Genomic DNA, 26,438 nt, shown 5'->3' with positions numbered 1-26,438 from the left:
TGCAATGAAGACTCCAGAATCAAGCATCCTTTTTGACACTTCATACGTTTTTTTTGATGGCATAGCATTGTCAAATGGCACGTACTTTTTCTTTTTCCTTTGGCAGGGAAGAGAGCAAGAATGAAACAGGAAGAAAGGGAAGAGAAAATACAGTGCGTTTTATCTGAAACAGTCTAGCAGGCAGTACTCCTGCATAATACAGTATGCCTTTAATTGTAAGCAAACAGACATATTATAGTTTGTTGTCTTTACTGAATCTTGTCCTGCTTGCCGGAGAAGGGGGAAGTCCTACTTTATCTTCTACCACAACGCTGCTGCTGGACCCTGAAAAATGCAGTCTGAAGTATTTTCAGATAACCGCCTAGTAACTGGGCATAGCTTCCCCACTCTTAGGGCTTATTTTCAGTGGAAAACTTACTTTGGAACCTATTCACCAGCTACACTTCCTGACCTCTGCTGCACAGGCAGCTCAGCTTCTTGGGAAACAGCTGCTGAAATATTTCAAACTACCTTCCTCTCCATTACTGATACTTGAGTCCAGTGCACACGCATCTTGATATAAGGGGCTGTAAACTACAGTGATTAAACAACTGCTCCACGAAGCATGGGCCATGCCTGTAGTAAAAAGAGGGAGGGCAGACAGCTGTTGGGGACAGGAACAACTACAGCCATCCCAAAGTGAACCGCCCCCAGCAATGAGTCAGCGCCCGCTGCTCCCCGCTGTCATTTCCTGTGTTTCAGCCAGACCCAGGAGAGAGAAGCCACCCTTAGGCTCTGAAGGGCCAGATTATGCCAGCACAGTCCCTAGAGTTTATAGTACCATTAGCCGAGTACTTACTGGTTTTAATTTTCAAACTCACAGGACCAAGTTCTGCAGTCCCTACTTACACAAATTCACAAATGATTTCAAGTGTTGTTGATGTGATTGCTACAAGGCAGAATCTGGTGTGCCAGGCCCTGGTGGGTAAACTTCTGCACCGCAGGGGCAAGGTGTGGTTAACACAGACACGCAATTTAAAACTAGTTTTTTTAACCACACCGATCCCAGACAAGAATATAGTAAGCTTTAAATTGCGAGAAGGCAACTAAACCTATCCAATTTTCTCTTTGGCATGTCACCATGCTGCTCAAACTTCTCTTGCAGTACAAACTATATATGCAAATTAAACCTATTTCAGCTTTTAAAAGGTTATAAAAGTATTTTTAAATTTTTAAGAATTTTAATTTTTTTTTTCAAAAAGTATCTCACAAAACCTTTTGAATGTATCTTCTTGCAAGGCTTGCAAGAAGTCAATACACCAATAATGGCTTTGGAGACACTAAGGATAGATAATAAGTATTACTAAAATATGTATATAGTCTATTCTAATATTCAAGCATCTAAACAGTCTGTGTCTCATCATGAATTTTAAGATCTCTGGAGCAGGAACTATGCATTCCTGTATTCAGAAGACCTAGCACATCGCGTTTCAAGAAAAAAAATGGCTTAACGCAAATCCTTAAATGAAACTGGCTAACTGAATTTCCAGTGTACTTTGTGATGGGCAATGATTCCAAACGTTCTACTTATGTTGTAAAGTCTCCAGGATGAAAGTGGATTTGGTTTTGGTAGAGAAACAGTAAACATAATTTGGTTTTATTTACCTGCTATTTGCACCTCTGTAGGCTCATGAGCAAGGTAAATGAAGGGCTTAAATATAATACTCTTCCTAGTGAAAAGCACATGCTGTATGCTTAGCATTAACATTGCACCCCTCTTTGTGATTGCCGTGTCCCAAGTCAACAGGATTTTTTGCTTGGGTAGTGAAAGAATTGTTCTGTGACTGATATGTGAAACGTTTTCAGGAATCTTTCTTTTTTATCTTTACACGGCTTATACCAATAAACAAAACTATTTTGGACAGAGTCTGTACAAAAGTAGATCTTCAACTGCTTGAAACCACTATCATCTAACTCATCTACAGCAGGATGGTAAAACTAAAAAACACTGGAACAAGCTGGAAGAACCATAAAAGCAGCAGAAGCCAGACAGATTCTGTGCCAATAATTAGAGATTGCGGTAAATGTCAACTGATGTTAAATACTGTGGTGAGTTTTTAAGTTCCTCCCTTCAGTAGAATCTTATTTAAAAAACAAACTGTGGTACAATTGAAGGAAATAACTAATGGTTATGTAAAGAAAAAATTAAATAACAATACTAAAAGCCCAATGTGGACATTTGCCACAGTACTGTACGAAAGAGCAGCAAATTAAGAATTTTATTTTTCTGCAGCTAGTCTCATAAAACTCCTCAGTTAAATGGACCTATTAAAGCAAGAGGACATTCCACAAAACTGCTGTAAGAATAAACCTATGACGGATATTATATAATTAATCTACACATAATTTTCTTAATTTTGTTTACAAAAGTGCAAGAGAAATTTAACTGAAGCTTTTAATTTAACTGATATGAAGGTTCTTGGCCATAATCCTCGCTAATCTTAGTTAACTCTCCATGTCTCTCTGGACTGTGGAGTCTAGTCGCAGTAAGTTGACACAAACCAGCTACAGAAAAAAGAGAGTCCTGGTTTTTTCCCCTTCCACTGCTGTCCAGATGGCCCATTCTCTTATGCCAGCACAGCCATTTATGTGGCCAGGAAACAAATTGGATTGCAAAGCAGGTCTGTGTTAAAATTAGCACCACCCCCAATCCCACACCACCCCCAAAAGGCAACAACTAACTTCTTTCAACAGCAGTACCAGTTTACACTGGCTAAAAGCGAGAATGAAACTATGATATGAACCTTTGCCAAGTGTTCCTAGCTGTGGGGTATTTGGGGCAGCCTGTGGCTTACACAGCCACTTTCAGGGAGGTGTTCTGCATCCTCTGCTTGGCATTTGCAAGACCAAATCTACAGCATGGTATCTAGTTCTGGGATCCCTTGCACAAGTTAAGACACGGACATATTACAACAAATCCAGTGGAAGGCCACCAAGACAGCCAGGGGGCCAGAGACCAGGACTTACACGAAGACGCTGGGAGAAGCGGGTTTGTTCAGCCTTAAGAACACAAGGCTAAGGGGAGATCCAGTTGCTGTCTACAACAATTTAATGGCTGGGTATAGAGAAGATGGAGCCAGACTCTTCTTAAAGGTGCACAGGGATAGGGTTAGAGACAACAGGCACAAGCCGCAACATGGGAAATTCCAGTATTAGGACAAGCTTGTTCACCACAAGGGTGATGAAGCAGTGGAACAGGTGCCCAGAGGTGGTGCAGTCTCCATCCTTGGAGATCCAAAACTTGACTGGACAAAGCCATGAGCAATCTGACCTAAACTGTCCATGCTTTCCCAGGGTGTTGGATTAGAGACTTCCAGAAGACTGTTCCCAACTTCTCTGATCCTCAGCAAATACAAACTGGTGAAATAACAAGATGTGTTAATTCTTTGGGGAGCATTCCATCATTTGGACTGTTTTTTGTGCACCTAGCACAATAACAACTTTGCAAATATTGCCAGGTACTGCTGGAACAGAAATAATAAATAATAATAGGGAAACTGTGCCAGTTTTAAGGCTAACCCACCTAAAACTACATATGATAATTTAAAATATTTTTAATTTAAAATATTTAAACACAGTAAGCCAGTTGGCTACAAACTTGGCTTGTACCTTCAGAGATTTCTTCGAGAATGACAGAACAAGAACTCAATCTCATTAATTCTAACACATGCGAACAGTCCCAAAGAAGTAGTGAGACAGATTTGGTGTATAAGCAATTGCAAGATCAGGCCACAAGCCAAGCTAGTTCCAGTTGTTTCAAATTATAAAATTTTTACATACATGCAGGCAGCAATACTTATCGTGCTAGAATAATTAAAAACTGATTGAAATGAATTGGCTTGAAGCTATACCCTCCTCCCAAAAGTAACATCTTTCATTTTAGACTAAATATGGGAAATTTCATAGTTTCCAGCAACCGATAAAATGGGGTTTATAACAAAGTTGGATTTAAAATATACTGTGAGTTACTGGCAATAGTAGCTTTCCATTACTTAGAACAGAAAAGGCAAATTCAAGAGATGTTCTGAAATATTTTAATTCTAAAGGGCTTATTTTTGTTTTGACTACTAGAGATGTCAATTATTTTTTCTTAAGAAAGGCTATCCCTAGTATTAATCTCTCTATATTAATAAGCAGTATCTTAAATGTCCTAATGCAAGACTCCAGATATAGTTTTATAAACTTGATATTCTCTAAATCTTATAAAAGTCAATACTGTGTCTTGATTTTGGACATACAAACAAGAATTTCCATTATTAATATTTCTTCCAAAATGATGTTGCCTCTAGTAATAGACAATAACACTTAAAAGTAAATAGTATCTTGAATAGGATAGTATCTATTTTTCTATATTATTTTTATACCTCTTGCAGCTTTATTTAACAAAACTAGCAGTTATCTCATATTTAGTTGTACTGCTTTCTACCACTGAAGCCCCAAAGTATTCTGTTAGCATTTAATTAAATCTTTGCTAGGCCTTTCTTATTTAGATCAGAAGTCTGATACCCATTTCACATTAGGGAGAAAGCAGTTACCAGTTTTGCATTCAAAATAGCTTGACAAACTAAATCATTTGCTGTAACCATTTAGGAGTCTTCCTTCTCCTGAAGGGTTCCTCAGTATTCTTTGAAAGGAGAAGCAGCTGTTCTTCAAAATATGTTTAGGACCACGTAAAAATCGCTGATGTGCAATATATTTGGGTTCCTAACCTGCAGGGCTGTGTAATTGCATGCACACACTAAATAAGAAAAACAACACATGAACTGTATTGACATTGTGGTTGTGCCTCGAGCCGTACTGCAGCAAGGAACCTCACAAATACGTGGGAAAAAAATGGTAAGTATTCCAAAGAGCTCATCTTGTATAGGGTTGTCTCTTTTTCAACATTTATAGATGACTGAAAAAAACAACCCTTGGTTTTCACTAAGATGACATTAGATACATTTTTTTTCATTAGAAGAATTAAGAGAATGGAGAACTAGCACATTCCTGCACAAACCTCAGGGATTAGGCTGTGCTACATCTGGGAATTAACAAACTAGTCTCAACAAGTTTGATCTTTCTGGGAAAAGATAAAACTGAACTACAGGCTAAGCAAAGAAAGAACTGATAACCTTGCAAGATTTGTTCTGAGTTTTTTTGTTCATGAACCACATAAAAAGAAAGTAATGTCAGACATAAAAAAAAATATTATTGCAACAAGCAAGAGTGAAAAGAACAGCTTGTGAAGAGCCTTCTAGACAAACTAATGGTAGATAATTCACTGATAGTATAATTTTGTTTGCTTCTCTCTAGCACATAAATCCATAAGAACAAGCTGTGCTGTTATACCAGATACAGCATGTGATTTCATTAAATCCTAAAGCATTTAATGAAGGATGGCGTATAAAGCATGATGTTGTATTTGATACTCTCATGTTTGGGAACCAACATCCCATGGCTCTCTGAAACTATAGCTGACTTTTTAAAACTTTTATTCTGTGATAAAGGCTTCACAGACTAAAACTGCTGACCTTCATGGCAATAAGTAACAGGAACTTCTGACCCAGTAATAATTCAGTTAATCACAAGGACTACCCCCTTTTTCTCATCTTTAACAATACAAACACTCCACAGAGTATATGAGATGTCTTAAACTAAATGGCTAGCTTTCTGTTCTACAGCTAACATAATCTTCTCCTACAAACACATAATTCACATAATATCCACAAACCACAGGATTTTATCACTTGAAGGTATTTTTTTGTGAACAAGATAAGGGCATTTTGGTAAAATTGTGTGATATATACTTGTAAATTTAAATGACTAAGAAAGCCAAACCAAGCAATAAAAAAAAATTAAGTGTAAATTTAATCTTGTCTTAGCATATACATCTGTGTTAAAAAGAATGTTTTAGAAGCAGTTGAACTGGATAGCTCTAAAGAGTTCATCTTTAAACTCAAGATGATTTATTAACTATTTAAAAGATTTAGTAAACATAAAGCAGAAATACATTAGTTTTTTTCTGGTACTACCTAAAAATCCCCCCCCAAAAAAAAAGATCCCAAAAGGGGTAAGGCTGGAACAGAAATAGCATTTTGTCTAGAAGAAAGTTATTTGAGACTTAGAAATAGCAAGTAGGAGGGGTAATGGAGCTGGAAGAGAACATCTCAGGAAGGCAGTTGTAAGCAGCACATTCAATAAATTTGGACATAAATAATAATAAAAAAAACCCACCATAAAATAAGAATGGACATAGTGGCTCAGAGCAAAGATCTGTCTTATCCAATTGCTCTTTTGTGACCGTGACTGCAATAAGTGACTGAGGGAAATAAAAAAAAAGTCTAAAAAGATCTCTTCCCAGTATATATTCTGGATCATCAAAGTCTTAGGTACTTCCTTATTTAAGAAGATGAAGGAAATGCAGATGTAGTTGGTTGAATGGATGAAGTTAAAAAAAATTAGAATCATCTTTAAGATTTGTAGAATTAACTTATTGCTTTTAAGTGCCATACAGAGATGTGACTGGTAACCTTTATTTGGGTATGTAAACACTTATCTCTATATCAAACTTCTCAAGTGCATACATTACAGGGAACTGAAATTAAAGAAAGTCATGAAAGAAAACAGAAAACAGATGGCACATGAATATATAACAATTACTAAAAAAACAACTTTCAAACTTGTGACATAAGAAAAACAAATGTTTCATTCTTCCTCTTTTCTCAGCAAAAAGAAAGGAACAATGGCAATAGTTCATCCCTGAAAATCAATTCAACAACAAATCAGACACACGGAGAGGACGAAATCAAACAGAATTGATTATTACAGTCGTGCTAATGTAGTTGATTTCATTGTAAAGTATGAAAAGGTTATTTTTAAAAGCAAAGGTATTTATGTGCCATTCTTATTCTCAGAATATGCTGTAGGAGTCCCACACTTGGATCTGTGCTCCTTGATATGGCTGGCAGGAACTTCCATCGGTCTAACATTTCCATAAATTCAGAAGAGATAAGCCTCGTTAACAGTAGAGAGCAAGTTTCTGTGCCTGACTGTGCATACAGTGATCCCAGCTATCTTCAGATGCTAATTACTTTTTAAAAGAAAATAGCAGAAAAGAATGCAAACTGTACCCCCAGCTCTGCCAGAAAGTTAGGTGAGTGAGCAGGAATCTATTATAATTATACACCTGTATTTCTTGTTCTCCAAATAGAAGTAATTTTCTTTTCTCCGTGTGGTGGTAACAAGAATACACCCTGGCTCCAGCAAGCTAAACTTCTCAAAGAATGTCTCTTTCAAGACTGTCCTCTAGCAATAAAGTATAACAAAGGGAAAACTTCAACATGTGTTGCAAAGAGCAATGAGAGAAAAGTCAGGAATAGACAAGTAATGAAAACCAAAGTTTTGTTTCTGACATATGGGGGATAAGCTTTCAAGGGGGAAAAAAACCCTAACTAGTGACATTATGAAAAAGCAAACAACGAATGACATTTACTAAATTGGTGGGAGAGTATGGGTGTTCTCAGCCCAAAATGTGCGCCGTTGCATCATTTAGCCAATCCAAGGGCACAGTCGAGGCAAAAGTGCTTTCTGAAAGCATGAAAACACCATATGGGTGTCCCGCAAGTCCCCTGAACAAGAATAAATATTTTGCCTTAGCATTCTCTTCATCACATATAATTGAGTTCTGATGGCTGTTGGGCAATGTCTGAGCCACAAACGATATCACTGCCAGTTACACTGGAAATTTTGCAGTCCAGAGACCTGAGGAGCTGTGGCATCTCCCGCCTTGCTATTTTGCCAATTCCTGAATGCTCTGGATTATCTGAACTTGGCAGGCACATACTGAAACATCCCAGAATAAAATTCAGATGTCCATTTGGGTTACTTAGACCGACTCTTAAATGCTAGAAGACTTGTGAACTGAGAACTTCTGCTATGGTTTATGATGGGTTTCATCAGAAATTTCAAAAAAGGGTAATTGAGACTTGAAGAAAGTACTCTGACAGACATTGTCATCAGACAGAAAATCCCTTAAGTAAGCAGGGCCATGCTTTTCTCGTAGCTCTTCCCACTCCTCTCCACCCAAAGGTATCATGTTCATTGCAGAAATCATGTTTGTTGGAGATAACTTTAACTATGATCAGGGCATGGCTTCTATCCGCTATGTTGCTTCTCTCACATTCCTGTTTATATAAAAAGAGGGTGAGGGGAAGGAACACAGCATGCACAATGTTAATAAATAGGAAATTTAAACTAAGGCCTTATGAAATGAGCGTAATTTGTCTCTTGTGACAAAAATAATTTCCTTTGGGAAAAATAACACACTTGAATTAGAAAAGAGAGGGAAAGGAGAAAAAAAAAAGAAAACATACAGTTGAAGGGCCAGAGAAACAGATTCACTGAAAACAGATCTGACAGGAAGCTGCATATGAAGCTACTATTTACGATCTAGTGCAGCATGCGTGCATCACCTCCTGGCAAGCAACTTTAAAACTGTCAGAACACAATGGCTAGCGCATTCCTGCTAATCATATCAAGGGACCGCAGAACAAGGACAAAGATCTATTTTAATATTTACCACTCGGTGATAACATTTTAAAAGTGCCCTTTTATGGATTTGTTTTATTCATCTACTTGTAAGGAAGGCTGGACACAACTGTCCCACCGCAAACAATTAATTTAATTTTGAGCGCAATTTAAAGGTATTCTAGAACATTTCTCTTTGTTCTTTAGGTCAGGGATCGAACTTGGCACCTCCAAAATTCCTACATAAGAGGAGCATGCCTCAGTTTTCCTGGTCCCTATGCTGCATTTCTGAGAAGAGAATCTCTGAAATCTTACTGCTTAAGACTGCTTCTTTAACATGACATATCACCATTACCTCAGTTTCGTTGCAGCAGAAGATGTCAGAGTAGGAATAAAATTGTGGATCTAGGTCAGCAAGGGCTGGAGCTGGATTAAACAAAGTCTTTACTGAAAAAAAAAAAAAGAAAAAAAATGTCTAAATATCTAGTGTTTTAGATTCACAAGCCACAACCTGGAACACCACTGCAGTTAATTCACAGCCCCCAAAGTTTATTAATAACACACAAATGTCTCTCAGTTTCTGTGTCCTCATTTTATAGAACTGCTAAAAGTTTTGTTTATTAGATCGAAGTTCTGTTCTACTTCATGTGTAGGCACCTGTCATGATGGGAACATGACAGAGTAACAGAAAAAATAACAAGAAATTATTAAATTAAAAAAAAGGGAAAAAGGCCTTAGCAGTAATGTAATTCGTTTAACTGATGATGCTTCTTCCAGGTTTTTAGTAAGTTTTACAAGAACTGATTTAGTTCTAGAATTTTTTCAGTCTTGTTATCTGCATTTTATACATGAAGAAACAGGGGTATTGGAGTAATGAAGGACATGTCCAGACAAGGAGTTAAACGTGCTTCTGAATGTGTTACCTAACTTGTTCAAACTGCCACATTATAAAACTGTAGTGCAGATGAGGCACTGTATATTTTTAATACGCTATCTGGCAGAGCTAGACCTAAACTTAACACGTGGTAGAATATGTTAGTTAACCTAACTTTAAACTGTAGCCTAAGGCCCTGTGGAACAGCAGAAAAGGTTTGTCATGAGGACAGTGTAAGTGACTTACTCACTGTTAACACAGGAAGTCTGCAGACTTGGTTTCTCACTTTGCCAATTTTATGATTAATACTTCTATGTCTTAACCACAAGGCCATCGTTTTTATAGAAAGCACACTCTCTTACTTTAGAAATATTCCTTATAGTAAGTGGTCAACTTCCAACTTGGATGCCTAAATTTTCAGTCCTAAAGGCATATTTAGACCCTAAGCTATAGCTATAGCACACAATATTCAGACACCCTGAACACTTCTGAATCCCAGTTAATGCCCTAAAAGAGAAAGATGCACAGTGACTCCTGAAATCTGAGTACTGAGAAGTTTAGAAGGTGACCTTTTAGATTAATCCTGTGAAAGTTTTAGCTGTTGACTGTAGGCCTTTACCATATCTCTCTACCTGTCCCCTTAAAAAGAGTACTAAAGTCACAAAGGCATTTAATCAGAAGTCAGAAAATGCCAGGATTAGGATTTCCAATAAAATCTTAATTTGGCTCCCTTATATTATTACAATACAGTATGTATTATAATAAACTCTTTAATTATATGATCACATGCCACTGAAAAACAGCATGTGATCACATAATTAAAGACTGCAACATAATACATATGCAGAAAGGAGACAAATTAAGGTTTCGCAGGCAACCTTAACTCTTGCATTTCCTATTTTCTGAATCGCAACCCTAATAAAGTTTTTTTAAACACAAATCTTTAAGGTATACTTTCCTACATAAAACAAACAAACACCACATATTGACAAAAAACCTCTGTCATGTCATATCATACTGGGTCAGAAGCAGTGTTGGAAGTGTTACACTAGACTAGTGTTACACTACACTAGTGGAACACTAGAAGTGTTCCAACTTGGGTTTTAAGTAATACAGACTCATCATGAACAGGCTGTAATACCTGACTATTCATTTACTCCCATATTTAAAATCTGCTGAGCAGTGGGGAGATAGAGGAACCCTAAGATTCTCTTTCAGGCTCTGAAGAAGAGTATGGCCTGTGAACAGGGTAATCTGGTCCCCCTGCGGAACACCAAATTATTTTCTGCCCAAATTCTTTCTCTCCCTTTGCCAAGATCCATTCTCCCCACCTAGTTTACATTCTTTGTGCCTTCTTGCATAGGCACTATGCAATAGTAACCTTTTCACTCGACTTTCATCACATTGTATCTCTTTACACCCCCTCTCCTGTGCTTTTTCCCACTTCCAGTGCTCACAGCCTGCTCCCTGACTCTACTCCTATATTCCAATCTCTATTCAATAAACCCTATTCTCTGTTCCAGTTTTCTTCTGCTTTCAGTTTCCCTCTTCCATCTTCCTCTGTCACCCCCAAAATCAAGCAAATCCCTCCTACACTTCCCTTGTCTGAAATCTCCCTCCCCACCATTCCCATCCAGCTTTGCCTCTTCTGTATTCAAATCAAGCAAGCTCCTGCTGTGCACTTCCTGGGCCTACAAGAGATATATATATATATAAAAGAAGTTGCCTAATACCAGATTCAGGAATTACACTGGAAGTCATGCTGCCCAAATTGACAACTGCTTGTGCGGACAGACTCTCAGGGGAAGCTAGCTGTGAAGCTCCAACAATTTCTCAAATCTATGTGAAAGGTAGTTATTTTCCAAAGGCAGATAATACAGTAAAAATCAGGCAGATTTCCATACTGTTGTAAAGGCTTGTCTTTAAAAGAAAGCTCCCTTGCTATCAAGTCTTAAGTAAATTTTAAGGTAGCCAGTATTCATACTTTAAAATGGGGCAGGGTGAGAGGCATTTTTCTGTTGCTTGGTTTCTGCAGCCACTATGCTTTGGCAGAAATTCTACAAAGAATTTAACCACAGACAAACAGGTGGTTATGAAAAGCTGAAGCCCAAGTTTAGAAAGTTGAAACACCTGAAAAATAGAGCCTTTACTTGCAAGTGACATGCAACCTTGATAACTGAGGCTGCTTCCAGCCCCGGTTACGATACATTTTCGTTCTTCACTGCAGTATTAATAGGCTGAACATTATTAGCCATCTTTTATAGATTCTGTCAATACAGAAGCCTGAAAACTGCTTTACAGGCTTTGATATATAATAACATTTTGCCCACCAATGAAGTGGTCCCCCTCTTGGAAGCAGCAGCCGCTTCACAACATGTGGCCATTGAAAACCTAGAACTTGCCAGTCAGATTTCCACTACAATTTATACCCACTTCGCATAATTATTCACAAGCCTGCCTGCCTTCTTCCTCCCTTCCTTCCTCCCTTCCTTCCTCCTTTCCTTCCTTCCTCCCACGACTCTCACAAGATCTTTAATAATCAGCACCACAATGAGAGGATGTCAGAACATGAGATGTCCCTCTCTAGCTTACAGATCCAGATGATGTTCACTGAACACAAGCAAGGGGGTTTTGCCTGTGTGTCCACATTCTTTCTCCATCTTATTGTTTATTTCTTTCACTAAGAATGAAGAAAAACAAGCAAAAAACCCTTGAAACAGAGGTTTGAGGCATCTGGGTATGCATCTGTTTTAAACAAAAATAGTCTAGTGCATATCGTAACATGCAGTACTGCATTATACATGAGGGTATCACAGGCTAAAAGAAGGGAAATTGCATTAACAATTTACAGTTGTCTAAGGATAGATTTTTACAGTGCTACAAACTCAGCTGTTTACTTAGATTTGACTGCACATGACATTTGAACATGTGTAGCCTATTGCTTTAAAGCAGAAGCAATGAAAGCTTTCTTGATATGAGAGCTGCACAACGATAGCAGACTGACGGCGCAGAACTCTCGTTCTGGCCCACAGTTAACTGCTAGCTTTTCTCGATGTATTGTGCTGTCTATAGTTGCTAACTGCTTGCATGTCTCCTCCATGTATCAGGTTTGGATTTTTTCAAAAATTGCCTTTAAAAAAATCCTCTTTTCTTCTGTCACAGGCTGGCATCTTGCCGTAAGAGGGTGACAAAAGCGTGAAGCAACTTCACCAAAACTATGCATGGAGTTCGAAGTAGACAAAGTAAGTCATGGATATTGACTCATGACTCAAATATATTCCATTAACCACCAGATTAAGAATGCTTTTATCCATTTTCATTAAACATAATGAAAAATACACTAAGCTCTGTTCCCTGCCCCCCCTCCATATTTTAAGCATTCCAGCTGCTAGTCAGTTTTCTAAAGTTTTTAATTATTTAGATTTGCGTGAACCCAGTTTTGACATTTCAAACCGAAGTCAAAACAATTTTTCCCCATGCACAGTTCTGTTTAGAGAGTTTATGACTATTACCACCAGAGTTTCAGAGCCACTCTCTCTCTCAGCCTTGCGTCTAACAGAGCTGCTTAAATCAGCACAAAATACATGAACACGACACATAAAGTTCTGCTACATCTGAGGTCTTCACTAGTGCGTGAACACTAGTGATGACAACGGGTGCACAACAGACCTTGGTGCAGAAGAAAGACTGAAGAGTCAACAATCCCCACGTGCTATGACCCACTGGAGCAAGCCTGGGCCCGGCTGCAAGGAACCAGTTCGTTCTGATCCCAGTTCCATCCCTGACCTGCTGCGTGATTGACCATACTGTGAGATGTCTCCTCCCAGTCTTATCTTCCAGATAAACGAGAACATATTTTTAACCTCATATAGATGCCTCACTTGCATAATTATTTACTTAGTGTTCAAAAACAGTGGTAATTGTGCTTCAGTAACTGAAAGCATTACAGGCACTTAAACAACCAAAACATCATGTTGGTAGTGAAATCCCATCCTGGTCAAGCAAAATGTCAGCTTTTATCTATGGATATGCTACACTGAAGGACCAATGGTACACATTTAAAAGTACAGCACAGTAAAAATTTACTAATAATTTCACAGACCATGAGTGTCTAGTCAATAGCAGCATGCCGTGTCACACTCTAAGAATTTTGGTTAAGAAGAAAAAGCTTTTTTTTTACTTTAAGGATGTTAACTTCTATACAGAAAAATGCAGCCATATGTACCACGATGCTGGGAGAACACAGCCATAAGTCTGGTTTTGAGGTCATTTCATTCACTTTATTGTGTGTGGAACTTTCCTGACTTGCATTCATTATGCTTTTTCTGCTCTGGAATAATGCCAGAGTCAGGACCATAGTTCCTGACCTAACAACATTATACTGTATTTAGTCACAGCATGAAAACAGGAGGACAGGCAGCATCAGACATATATGGGGAGATTATATATAGGTTGATTTCCCATTCAAGGTAAATACTGCAAAATTTTAAAACTAAATTCAGTCTTCATTAGCGTAGCGTGAATTTGTTGGCTATTGTTTAGTTTCTAAATAAAACTAGTATGACAGAAACCACAATAGAGGACAGGATCCTTATTCAGAAAGCAAGATAAAGAATATTTTTCATGCAACACAAATGAGGGAGAGAGAATGGCTTATGTTAAATTACCTCCACTGGCATGTGCCATTTTCAGAGCTTCCAGAGAAACAGCAGGGGTTATTTCTAGCTGGCAAACAACCACTTTGGCTTTACAGATGACATCAGAAGCCCTCTTCAGGTCTTCAAAATTTAAAAGCAGGTTGGCGCCTGGGACTATGACGATAACATTCTGACCTAAAGAGAAGATATTGTGGTTTTTACATGAACATTTGCAATAAGGTATGTAAAACAGTTCCTTGCTTTTCCACAATACATTTCAGATGAGGATTTCAATTTCCTTTCCAAAAAACCCCCACTAAAAATGTTTGCATTGTTGGCATTTTCAAATATCTAAGGATTTCAGAAGATAATCAAAAAGACCGACAGACTAATGAATGTTACACTGCTCAACAAATGCAGTATATATTTCTTTGGGAAAAGTCATGTATGGGCTTTCCCCAGTCTTATTTCAGTGTTTGAACTCTAAAGAAGCACTGTACTAGTCACAGGAGAAATGGGGGACATACACTAAGGCTGATATTTGCATTTTCCTATAATATTCCAGTAGCACTTGAAGAGAAAAGCATCAATGTGATAACTGAGTTCATATGTCATAAAATGCCATAAAAATTTAAATTTTCCCAATCAGCTGGAAACGGAATATTTCACACAGCTATGAAAATTATGCATGTTCTTTAGATTTCAGAGAAACAGGCTTGCTCCATTTAGCTGCAACACTTCAAGTTAGGGCCCCTAACCGTCATGAAAACCAGAATCAGTTTGCCACCAAAACCCAGAAACGTAATGCCTGTGTCTAAGGAAAGCTTTATCAGAAGTGAGTAAAGAAGGTGGGTGGCAAATTTTTCTGCACTAAATGACCAGGAGAATGGTCTAAGCAAAGCTGTACATGCGGAAGCACCGCAGTATCTCAAAGCACGTCTAAGATCCTTTTAATTCTTTTAGTTTGTTTTACAGTTAGGTGAGGAGGTTCATTTACTTAGGTTCCGAATAGTCTTTTGTTTTCTTCAGACATACAAGTTGCCTTCTTTTATTGCAGTTTCTTTCTTTCATTCTTTCTTTTTTTAATCTCTGTTACAACACCTATAGACCTTCAGGCATGGGTGCCTTCAAATTAAAATTTATTATTAATCACTCAGGTATTAAATTCAATAAGTCAGTTGTTCCTTGATTTACAGGCTCAGCCCGCCCCCGCTGAAGATTCCTTTAAGGACTGCCAATCATTAAAGGCTACCAATTCTGTAATGAACTGAATTACTCTGTAAATAAATATTTATGTTTTTAAATACATTATTTTTGTTGAATGCAACTTCAAAGTCCATTGAACAAGAAACGTGCAAAGCTTGTCTCCCTAAATATGTTCTGAAAAAAAAGCAGGACAATGGAAAGAATAATATAGTGATCTCAGAGGGAGGGGCCCAAGCTTTCCAAAGCAATTCTGCTGTCAATGGTTTGGTACAGAACAGCTGCATATGAAAAGCAAAACCTCAGCATTTAAAGCCAACGCCCTGCTTTTCAACAGACAATGATGGGCATCTCGGTTAAAAAAAAAAAAAAAAAAAAGAAAAAAGAAAAAACCTTCTGCAACAAGTAAATGCTATCAAAGATTTCTGAATCCTACTGAGGAAACATTCAAAAGCAAATTGCATCTATTTTGCCGAGCGTATATTTTGAAAGCTTATAGGGTGCAGCAATGCAAACAGTAAAAAGCAAGGAATCAGTGGAACATACGTATGTTTCATTTCTGCCTGGACTCTGTCCTACCTAGAATCTCCGACTCTATCCACATGTCTTGCTGCGTTATCTTGCTGAACTATTTAGCTGTACTGACACGTATATTATTATTAGGCTTTAGAGCTAATGACCCAAGGCGATAAGGAGGGCTGTTTGCTTAAACCCATATGTGCAAATTCAAGGTAGACCATGCTGCACTGGATCACAGTCAGAAGCTTTTCTTTGTAACTACAAAAGGTCAGAGACTTAAAGTCTGCTTTCAAACCTGCCAGGGAAATGCAGTACCTACTGTGGTGTAACAGTCCGGGCAGGCTTAACCCAAGGTTTAGAGAAAAAGCCACATTCTGTTCTTAGCTACATGTACCACGTTAACAGTCACCACAACCTTACCCCAGTGTGCGTGAAAGCAGAATCTGGACCCACGCGCTCACGATTAATACCAGAATTTTGTATTACCAGCAACCATTTTGTTGAAAGCAATTATTTCTTGCCAGGGAAATCAGATGGGAAATCAGCACCAGGGACAACAGAGTTAAAGACAGATGGCAAAGAGGGGTGGGATTCGTCTTGTCCAACGTTAACTAATTTTTAAAGTTTTCCAAAAAAATTTCTACATTCTAGAAAATTCTAATTTCTAAAAATTAGTTTTCTATGTTCCTTCCACAAAGAGAGACAAGTATTTTCAGAGGTGTTTTAATCTTACTTATCTTAGATAACTGTTTGAGGAGGAGATAAATGCTGTCTGGAAATGACTGTGAATCTCTGTTAACTCTAAGTGAAGCCTTAAGCCATACACCTAACTTTGAAACAGCTCAAGTGAGGTAAAATGTTACCCACACAAGAATGAGAAAAATACACTTACGGCATTACAGTTAATTCTAACATATCTTTACTTGGAGTAAAAATTCTCAGTTTTGATGGGAGCATCTGTATAATTTTAAGTTTTGCAGACATCAGCTAAAATATTAAGGGCCACATTCACAGTTGCTATAATCTACAACAGCTAAATGAAGCCGGTAAGCTTGTGCAAGCTTACACCAGATGGGGATTGGGTCCAATCAGTACTTAAAACAGCGTGAATGCTGCATATATAAATACTGTCCTCAGTTGGGCCTCTAAACCTCTAAACTCATTTCTTAGAAAGATGGGTCACTCCAGCTAGATTTTTTTTAGAAGTGTCATTTTATAGATGCCACCGAATGAGAAATGTCAGTGGAAAAATCAAAGGCAAAACAGTAAACACCACAGTGCAATAACCATTGCTTTTTAAAATGAGATGACGAGCCTAAAAGCCATCAGAGGTGCTTAGAACTCATAAAAATCTCAAACAATGCATTTATAACAATAGCTGCAGAGCTTCTGCATAATAATTCATAGGAAAAAAAGATGATATTTGTGACCAGAAAAGAACGTTACAAGAAAAACATTTGCTGCCAAATCACACAGTTCATGAATATGAGGGCAAGTTTTGGGTGTGTCATGGTATCATAATTTCTATGGAATTACTTGGTAGAAGCATTGAATAGTCTTGTACACAAAACATTCAAGTTCATGATGAATGTCAATACATAAAAATCCTATAAAAATTCAGGTGACGTTTCTTCACAGCCCTGAAGGTTCAAAGCAAAGGTTTTCTCTTTGGAAAGTATAATTCAAACAAGCTGGCATACGTATTCTAAGTTTGCCTTGTTTATTTAGCCTTATCTAAATATATATTTTGAATGTTTTAATACTAGTAGTGCTTTGGTATTGAAGGTACACTCACTCACAAACTAATGTCTATTCACTGTTCATGAATGATTAATAACTTTATCGTAAAGTCAGCACAATGCCTATCTCAAGTGAGGGTTATCTCGCAGTGTTCTGTGTAGGTGAGCTTTAAGTCCTAACTTGCAATAATCAAGAGCACTTTAATCATGACCTGCCAACCTCTGTTGTCCCTCCACTGAATTTTTGCTATGAACACGGAAGTTGTCAGACTGGTTCAAACTACTGGTCCAGTCAGGTCAGCTTAATGGCTCCGTCAACAGTCAGTACCAGATGCGGACAAAGCTGCAATAAATCTCACAGGTAATCACGTAAAAAATTACCCATAAAGAGGCTTTTTTCCTCCCCTACGTGTGTATGTAAAAGTATAACTTCTCACCATTCAATAGCACACCGTTAGCAGAAGGTGTGCTAAGTGACAGAGCTAGTGGAAGGCCGGCAGGCTGAAAGGGGAAACAAAAGCTGGGGTTCAAAGTGGTGCAATGCGCCTCAAAGAAAACGTGTTAAGAAAACCAGCTGGATGTACTAGCTTTTCTCCTTAAGAGAGAAAGTACAGATTTGAAGTGTATAGGGTCCTGGTAAACTGAAACTTGTGTTTAGTCAAAACCTATCTGAAAAGGCAGTCACATAAAAGAGAACAACTGAAAGGAAAAAGAGGTTCCAGAAAAAGATTTCTGCACAGATTTCTGAGACTAGCCCAGAGGGAACCTCTGCAGCATCTCTGGGCTGCATGTTTTCCAGTGCAGCACTATAAACTTGTTAAACATTTCTCCACCATTTTGCATTAAAGCAGGGATTTAACCTCTTTATCTTTTATTGAAACTATACTGTATTGTCCCAGAATATAATGCAACTTTGAGAATATCAAATCTGCCTGATAATTTTTGAATTTTTAGTACTTTACCAATTATAATAATGGATGAGTTATAGCTGTGCAATTCAGCAACCAGTAAAAACCTTCCCAGAAATTCAGCAGCGCCAGCAAAACAGATATAGGTAACATCAGGGAAAGTTTACTTCAGAGGCACTTCTGACTCTGCTCTCTACAGCTTTGTTTTCCTCTGCCTTCACTCATCCATCATAGTCTGCTCCCTCTACTCGAGTATCTCTCCTACTTGTGTTTTTACTTAGTTGATTGGAATTGGTATTTTTCCCAAGTATTGGTACTTGTAAAGAAATGGTAAGATGAAGTTCAGGTTAGGCGTGTGAAAACACAGCAATTAAAACTTGGCAATTTAAAGAGATGATACCTATGTTTTTTATTTGTGCTTCATTGTCTTAACACAGAACACCATCACCACCCCTAACTTCAAATGCTTCCCTTTTAGGTACAATCTGAACTACCAGAAACTGCTTTACATTAGCGCATTGAATGCTGTGGTGTTTCAGCTATGCCAGCACAACTACCGCAGTTAAGACATGCATGTGTAGACAAGCCCTTTGAAAAGTGCTGTAAAACCTGTTTAGGCCAAATCAGCCAGGTTTCTACAGGGGAAAAAAAAAAAAAAAAAAAAGTGTCTCTTGCAACAGCAAAGCACATAAGTACTGCTATTTTATTGCAATTTACTCAATTCAGGCGCCAGATGGTTTTAGAGAGAAGTAACAACCAGAACCATTACCAATTCTGTGCATCTGTTTGCTTTATAGCATAGTTCAGACCAGGTTTACTCTTCTACTAGATTTTAAATGAAATCTGAGGCCAGTGGTAACTTCATTTAGGATTTTTTAGTTTCTGAAAGAAACAAACTGCATGACATGCATTATTCATCTCACTACATCAACCACAAGACTATCAGAGATGCTTCACACTGACACTAGCATGTAAGATAGCCCACTGTGAACCTCATGGCACTGAACAATCAGTTTCCCTTTCCTGGTGCTTATAAAGGTTTTAGATCCACAAGACGGCTTTGTTCCTTATCCTTCCAAAAAATTCACGGTGGTGTAATGTTAACAGGTCATCTTCTGTTCATTCAAGTTTAGACCATGTTTAGCTTAGTTGACCATGCATATGAACTGGGAACTAATAAGACTGCTTCTTATTCAACTATTCTGCACAGCAAACCTAGTGCAAAACACGGTTACACATACAAAACTGTGAGGCCTGCCAGTGCGCTACTGGATTCTCACTGTCTCTCGCATTTACAATGGTCAGAGTAGTGACTGTATGTAAGAAAAAAGTTCTTAAGAGCTGCTGTGGTAATTAACCTGCTGATCCAGACCAAGAGAAGGAGGTGGAAGTAAGCGGCAAGTATCCAGTTTATTCAATGTATTAGAGCTACCTTATTTCTGAATTAGAGCTGTCATGTAAGGTTTTGATTACTCTTTTTGATTACTCTTACTTAGGGAAAATTAAACTCACATCTCCAACTAATTTGCCTAATTTTCCTGAATGTTCCTGTGCAGACTTGCCTTTAGTCACAGTTCCTTCCCAGGTTTGCTCCTGGAGTGAATAGTCACGTTTCCTTTCCCTTTTTGAGCTGTAGCCCAATGTACTACCATCAGGTTACACAGGAGCTCGTTAAGTTGATGTGTCAGCTAAGCTGTGGTAACTGTTCAAATGAAGGCTCTTAGCTGCACCAGAAGTGAACTAATCCAATCACAATGAAGTTGTTATATTTGCATAAACATTATCAGTCCTGAACTCTAAATTTTGATCCAGACACACGTACTTCTCCTAAGAGCTCTCAATAGCACACCTTGCTTAAGGAAAAGATAAGCAGAAAGTTTTTAGAGCTTAATTTAGCAATCTTGAAGAAGAATATGAAAACCAGCCAAACCTCTTTCTTCCCCTGCAATATGAGAGCAAAGGCATAGGCTAAGGAAAATTAACAGAGGAAAAACAAATATGCCATTTCACTGTGTATTCATCACTGCAGATGCAACTGGATCAAGCTAAGGACAATTCCTTTTTCTGATTCAGGGCATAATGACTCAGTGTGCTGAGGAGGCAAACCCCTTCCTCATAGTAAAAGTGCTAGGTAAGTTGTGGGGGAAAAGGAGAGCTTTAACCTTCTGCTGCACTGTGTGTTCTGGCCAATGTAAAACTAGATAGATCAGCCGGCTGATTGAATTACGGCTCTCACACTGCGAGTCCAAGTGTCCGATTCTGCTACTTTTAGGCCCCTCATCCTACAACATTGCCTGTAATAAAAGGAAGTGCAATGAAGTGTGAATGAGTTAATGAAAAAAATGAAAGATGTAGAAAAAAAAATTCCACAATTAACAATGACAAGGCAAAGGTTTCTTTTATGGCTGTAGAGGCAGAACAAAGAGGACAGTTCAGAGTAGAAATATGTACCTTCACTGTTGACAATTATTGAAGCCGTTCCAGTAGCAGCATCTGTAGTCTGACCTACAAATGCTAAGAAAGGGAAAAGTTACAGCATGCATTAGTTCAACACATTACTTTCAACCAATAGCATGTGATGCAGTTTAATTGAATTAAATCTAAAATGAACCCATAACCTCCAGCAATTTAAAAATGCTAATTACTCTTTCATGTGCAACAATGCCAGAGAAGCTAACAACAACAAAAAGTGTTAATTTACACCCACAAAACAGAAATGCGAGTCCAACATTCTTTAATTTGGCTACATCTCTGCTTTAGAGAAAGCATGTTATTTATACAGCCTTCTCAGGCACTCTACTCCTACATGGAAGTATTTCTTTTATCCAATGAAACAATAGAGTCAAGGCTGGAGAAAACAAAATATTAAAACAACACAGCATTTAATTCTCTGTAGATTTGCATTTCAGCAGTAATATTAACATGTACTATGAAGGCAGTGGTGAGGCTATATGTTTCCTCTTTGGATTATTATTTAGATAAATTAACTAGAAGTGAAGCTGACAGCACTGCCTATTATAAAGATTTTTCCATGTTTACTACTATAAGAACCTGCTTTCAGCTGTCAGCAAATTTGTCAAATATTAATCAGTGGTCAGAAACTTTCTATGACAAGTGGGGTTTTTTTAGGTAGAACTGTAGTAGAAAACTGTCACAGAAGTTGGGGGATTTTCTTCCCCATGGACTGTATTTGAGAAAAATCTACTATTTTATTTGAGACAAATCTACTATTTTATTTGAGACAAACTCTGGTGACCTTTTGTTTAAGAGGCTTTGGTGTTCTAACATTTTAGAACATGGACTTGATGCTGGGCAAAGGTTGGCTTCTTTCTCAGGATGTGCCTTTTGTGGCCAATTTAAAAATCTGCTCAAATTTGAACAAGGCTGAAAAAAACCCCCATAACATCATGCTCATTCAGTTTTGCTGAAGTATTGCAGGTACTTGCCCTGGAGGTACCCTTATCTAGCTCAGAATTACAAGGGTCAGAGCAGAACTTTCATTGCAATTACAGCTTCTTTTCACCATGAGCTAGGTCTGCACACTGGAATTGAAAGCAGAGAACTTGTGTCTTCTGTGCTCTCAATGCTCTTCCTGCAGAAAATAAATAGCATGAGCAGCAAGCTGCCCAGTTCAAATGTGGGAGAGGGAGTAACACGCCAGTAAAGGTCTAAATGGTCTGAGCAGCACTGGTAGCTGATAGGATGTGACAGACAGAAAGAGTGGGAAAGGGGGAAATTATGAAATAGACTGGAATTTGGAAGAAAAGGGGTAAGGTGGTATGTTAGGCAATAGAAGAGAAACATAAACAAAGAAGACATACAGTAAGGATCCAGGATATGAAAGCTGGCAGAAGTGGCATTATGGCAAGGATTTTCATTCAGCACCCAGGATCCTTACGTAGAACAGCGATAGGCTAGACAAGGATTAAACTGAGATGCAAAAGCCAGAGACTGAAATATGATGGTCCTAAGAAAACATTCTGTGCACACTAAATCACCCTTGCCTCCAAATCTTGGGATGCACCAGCCTCACCAGCAGTACATCCTATCATCCTCCGGGGCTGATCAATGTAAGGGGTGACAATCTAACACCATTCTGGGATATTTTTAACTCAACCAGGAGAAATTGGTACCCGGGACCTAAATGTTCCAACCCTTCAACTGATCTATCTAGCTTTATTTACATGATCAAAGACGTTATTCATGAGCTAGGCATGCTTTGGAGAGATTTAGAACTGTACACTAACAGACACTGCTTTTATGGTATCCGTGCCTGGTTTCTCGCGTAAGTTGGAAGATATGCAATGAATAAACCTGTACATACATTTGTGAAATATTTAGATGCTATACTGATATGCATAATAAAAAAGCCCACAAAATACTGATAGTTCTGTCTTTAAAGCAGGATTTGAATAATGCAGTAAACGAAGCTTCTGGCTGCACATTAAACAGAAAAGATAAACAGAATATTGAATTGCCACTAAGTGATTGCATCTGTCCATCCTTGTCAGCCCGGAAGGAGACAAGAGTCATGTAGACAAAAATGTGATCATGTAGTAAAGCAGTACAAAATAATACATTTACACAAGAGAGAATTACGGTTACAAAGGTGCAAAGATAATAGAATATTGTAAATGCCTAATTTTCCCCTTTCCCGAAAGCCTTTTAACATTGATTTTTGCTTATGTGTGTTAACAAACATCAGATGCAGTCTCTAAAATGACTACACCTGTCATTTCACAAAACAGAGGTGAAATATACTGAGTTGACAAATGCATTTCCACTCTATCCCTCCCCTCCTAACGTGAAATTGAGAATGAATAATCAGACTGGATTTTTCAGTTTCTCAGCAGGCATCACTAATGCCGGCCTAAACAGTTGCATAACAGCAAGTTATCTTGGGGTGACTTGCACTGATGTAATTATTTGAGATTTAGAGGTAATAACATTACGTTTTATTTTTAGTGCTACAGCTGATTTCCAGAGACCCCATATTTTCACCCATATTCATTCTTTCCTTCTAGTTGTGTCGAAACAAGTATTCATAGCTCTTAATGGTAAAACATATCTAATAAGGCAATAAAATAAGAAATCCTCCACTACCAATTTTTAAAGTTCAAAAATAATACAAAAGGTTTCTTTAAAGTAAAATTTTACCTGTAGAAATACCATTCTTCTTCAAATTTTCAACATAATCATTGCCAAAGGAATCCTTCCCAACCTATAAAAAAAGATAAAAGGATAGGTTTTCTCTATAGAAAGGTGAGAGGACAGATAGATCATCTTTAGACAACAGAATGGTCTAATGTAATTTGAATTCAATACTTTCTGCTTTGCAGCACTTTGCCTTATTAACAAACTAATAATAAACTTATAAATAATACTAAAAATGTATTAGTAGTATTAATAAAAAATAGGAATAGTGTTCTGCAGTTTTCTCGTCCTCTATTACAAAACTTCCCCCTACACCCATGTCGCTATATTCAAGTTTCATAAAACTACTGTGTTCCCTTGACACTGAAGCTTTCTGGGGATTGTAAAATCTGGAAGTGTACTGAATCTTGTACTGCTGGATCATTATTCAGCTTTGAATTGAAAGCATTTACAGCAACTCTGGTGTCCTTCTTAATTGCAGTTCATATTTTGAATTTTCTACCTCAAGTTTCCTCAGTGGAAAAATATCAAACTGTGGTTATGGTCTAGAAAGTGACGATAAACATGGCATTGCTGATTTCTATAATTCTCAGTACTAAATGTGCTATTTACAAATTCAACATTTTTTGTTTGTTTTATTCAGCAACAGCAGACCAAGTTGAGTTAGGGAGTCAAGCTATGCCTTATTGTTTTTCTAACAGCAAATTAAAGAGTTTGTAATTTCAGCTCCACTAATCCTTTTCACTGAACAGAATTCTGTTTGCTGTTTATTCAGACTAATAAACATTTCCTTTTGTTATACCACACAAGCTAAACAGAGGAGATGAGCTATATGGAGAGAAGAAATGGTAAAACTTACTTAATGTCAAAACAGCATTTAAAATATATTTCTAAAGCCAACATAGTTTTTAACTGACCAGTTTTAGCCTATGTCTTCAGTGCGCGTGGTGCGTGCTCCTACTTCCAAGAGCAAGTTGTGTGTCTGAGCAGTATCAAAGACTGACCGACGCTACAGCAAGTATTTTTGCAAGAGAAAAAAAAACATCTTTCACATTAGAAGCCAAATCAAGATCCTAGTCACAGTCTAGACAACGAAGGAATTACATGAGGAGCCCTAACTAATGTTCTCATAAAACAGCACTAAATAGCTAACACTCTATTTGAGTTACTGGAAGCACAAAGCAGCTGTCTCTATTGCCTGCTGTTAGAAATTTTATTCTATTTAGAAATTTTAGTTAGAAATAGTTAGAATTTTTTTGTCTATTTATGAGCTCAGTCCTTGAGAAGGGTCGGAGAAGGCTCAAGTACTAGCGAGCGATCACAACAAACCCTGGGATTCAGAATTCTAAAATTTAAAATGTCATGGATGGATGAGCCTTCCCCCCACATATTCTATTGCACAACCATGTTTTGAAACATACTTTCATTTCCTACAACTTCTATAAGGGATTTTCTAAAGCATTATTAGGGATAGTCCCAGTCTTTTACCAAAAGAGGCAGGCAATTTAGGTCAAAACATTCTAACCAGACGGAACATTCCCCTAGTACATGATAAAAAAACCCCAACAACATTTACTTTGGTCACTGTGTTATTCATTGTTTGCATATTAGAGTATTTCTGCATCTCTGACTGCTCCCAGTTTGCCAGACAGGGCGGGTTGTCAGAAGCTGCATCTTCCGACTGCTTTAGGCTGGATGACTGCAGCCATCTGCAATTTAAACCTGAGTCGTGCTCACCTCTGCAGCCTAAGAGCTGTACTACTGGAATGCGTTCCGCCTGATGGTATCACCTTCTCCCTCCCTCGCTGCTACAAAGCTTCTACCACAAATCTCAGGATTTGCTCAGTTATTTCAGCAACGAAATATTTCATAACCATTTTCCAAAAGCTCAACTGAAACTTCCTTCCTTCAGCTCTGGGTCCTACATAACTGACAGACAGGCATCCCTTATTGTTCAACTGTCATAACAACTGAGATCAGCTGTGGTACTTTTGCTCAAAGCGAGACATCTCAGTGCTGGAGGGAAGCCCTTGGAGGGGTCTCCATGGAGGTCTTTTTCCTCTGGAAACTTTTTTCTGTGTTAGTTCATCAACATCCACCCCAGTTAATCCTAGTGCATTTGAAGGGCTTATCTTTCCATTCAGGCTTTACCCCCAAGGAAGACAGAGTATTGGGCATCGGGCTCGTTCTAGACTAAAGGCATATTTACTGACCATGTCAAATTATATTTTTGTTTTAAATATTTTTTGCTTTTGCTCAGACCCTGCTAGATGGACTATTGTGTACGCAGAAAAATAAATGTCTTAGTCTGCTGACCACAGAAAATTTTATGTCTGAAATAGCATTTCTTCTTTCTTGAGTTCTTAACAATAGCTATTTGTACAAGCACTATGGTCACATAGTTTGCATATTAGAATGAGTGTAATTTCATCAGTATTTTTCAGTCTGGGTTTCCCTGCTTACTATCATGTTTTCCACAGGGAGCCAGGGGAGCTGGCTGGCATCATAGCAGCTAAAATTTTAGCAGCTTAGAGAATCAAACTCATCTATACCTGAAAATTAATTACAACAAAAACACATACTCCTTGACAATTGTTTGTTGAATCTATTCTATACGGTCTTTTATTGAGAGTGTTTACTCATTTTATTGCTTAGGGAAGTAAACAGGTGCAAAAGACAAGTATAAGACAGTAATAGAAAAGGAAAAAACAACTGAAGATATCCGTCATATTTTGGGTTGCATCTGAGATAGAGCTATGCTCTTACAATGAAGTGAGGATTCAGGGTCACAGCACTTTAACTTAAATTTCGCTTACAGATCATCTAAAGAGAGAAGACTACATAGCATGGTAATACA

At 37.9% G+C, this 26,438-nt stretch overlaps 1 protein-coding gene across 2 annotated transcripts in view; it reads right to left on the bottom strand.

The window, feature by feature from the left end:
- RBKS (ribokinase) overlaps positions 1 to 26,438 on the bottom strand; it is a 69,653-nt gene that overhangs the window by 21,672 nt on the left and 21,543 nt on the right. Inside the window, exons 3-6 of one of the 2 annotated variants that reach the window (XM_054196547.1) lie at positions 23,585 to 23,648; positions 20,879 to 20,941; positions 14,089 to 14,253; positions 8,903 to 8,994 (exon numbers count right to left, since the gene is read on the bottom strand). In XM_054196547.1, coding sequence (XP_054052522.1) covers positions 8,903 to 8,994; positions 14,089 to 14,253; positions 20,879 to 20,941; positions 23,585 to 23,648 — 384 coding nt within the window. The remainder of the gene's footprint in view (positions 1 to 8,902; positions 8,995 to 14,088; positions 14,254 to 20,878; positions 20,942 to 23,584; positions 23,649 to 26,438) is intronic. The other variant, XM_054196548.1, reaches the window with a different exon arrangement.

The sequence above is a fragment of the Rissa tridactyla genome, chromosome 3 (assembly GCF_028500815.1).
Source record: "Rissa tridactyla isolate bRisTri1 chromosome 3, bRisTri1.patW.cur.20221130, whole genome shotgun sequence".
Classification (NCBI taxonomy): Eukaryota; Metazoa; Chordata; class Aves; order Charadriiformes; family Laridae; genus Rissa; species Rissa tridactyla.
This window is presented reverse-complemented; position numbering and strand designations above follow the sequence as displayed.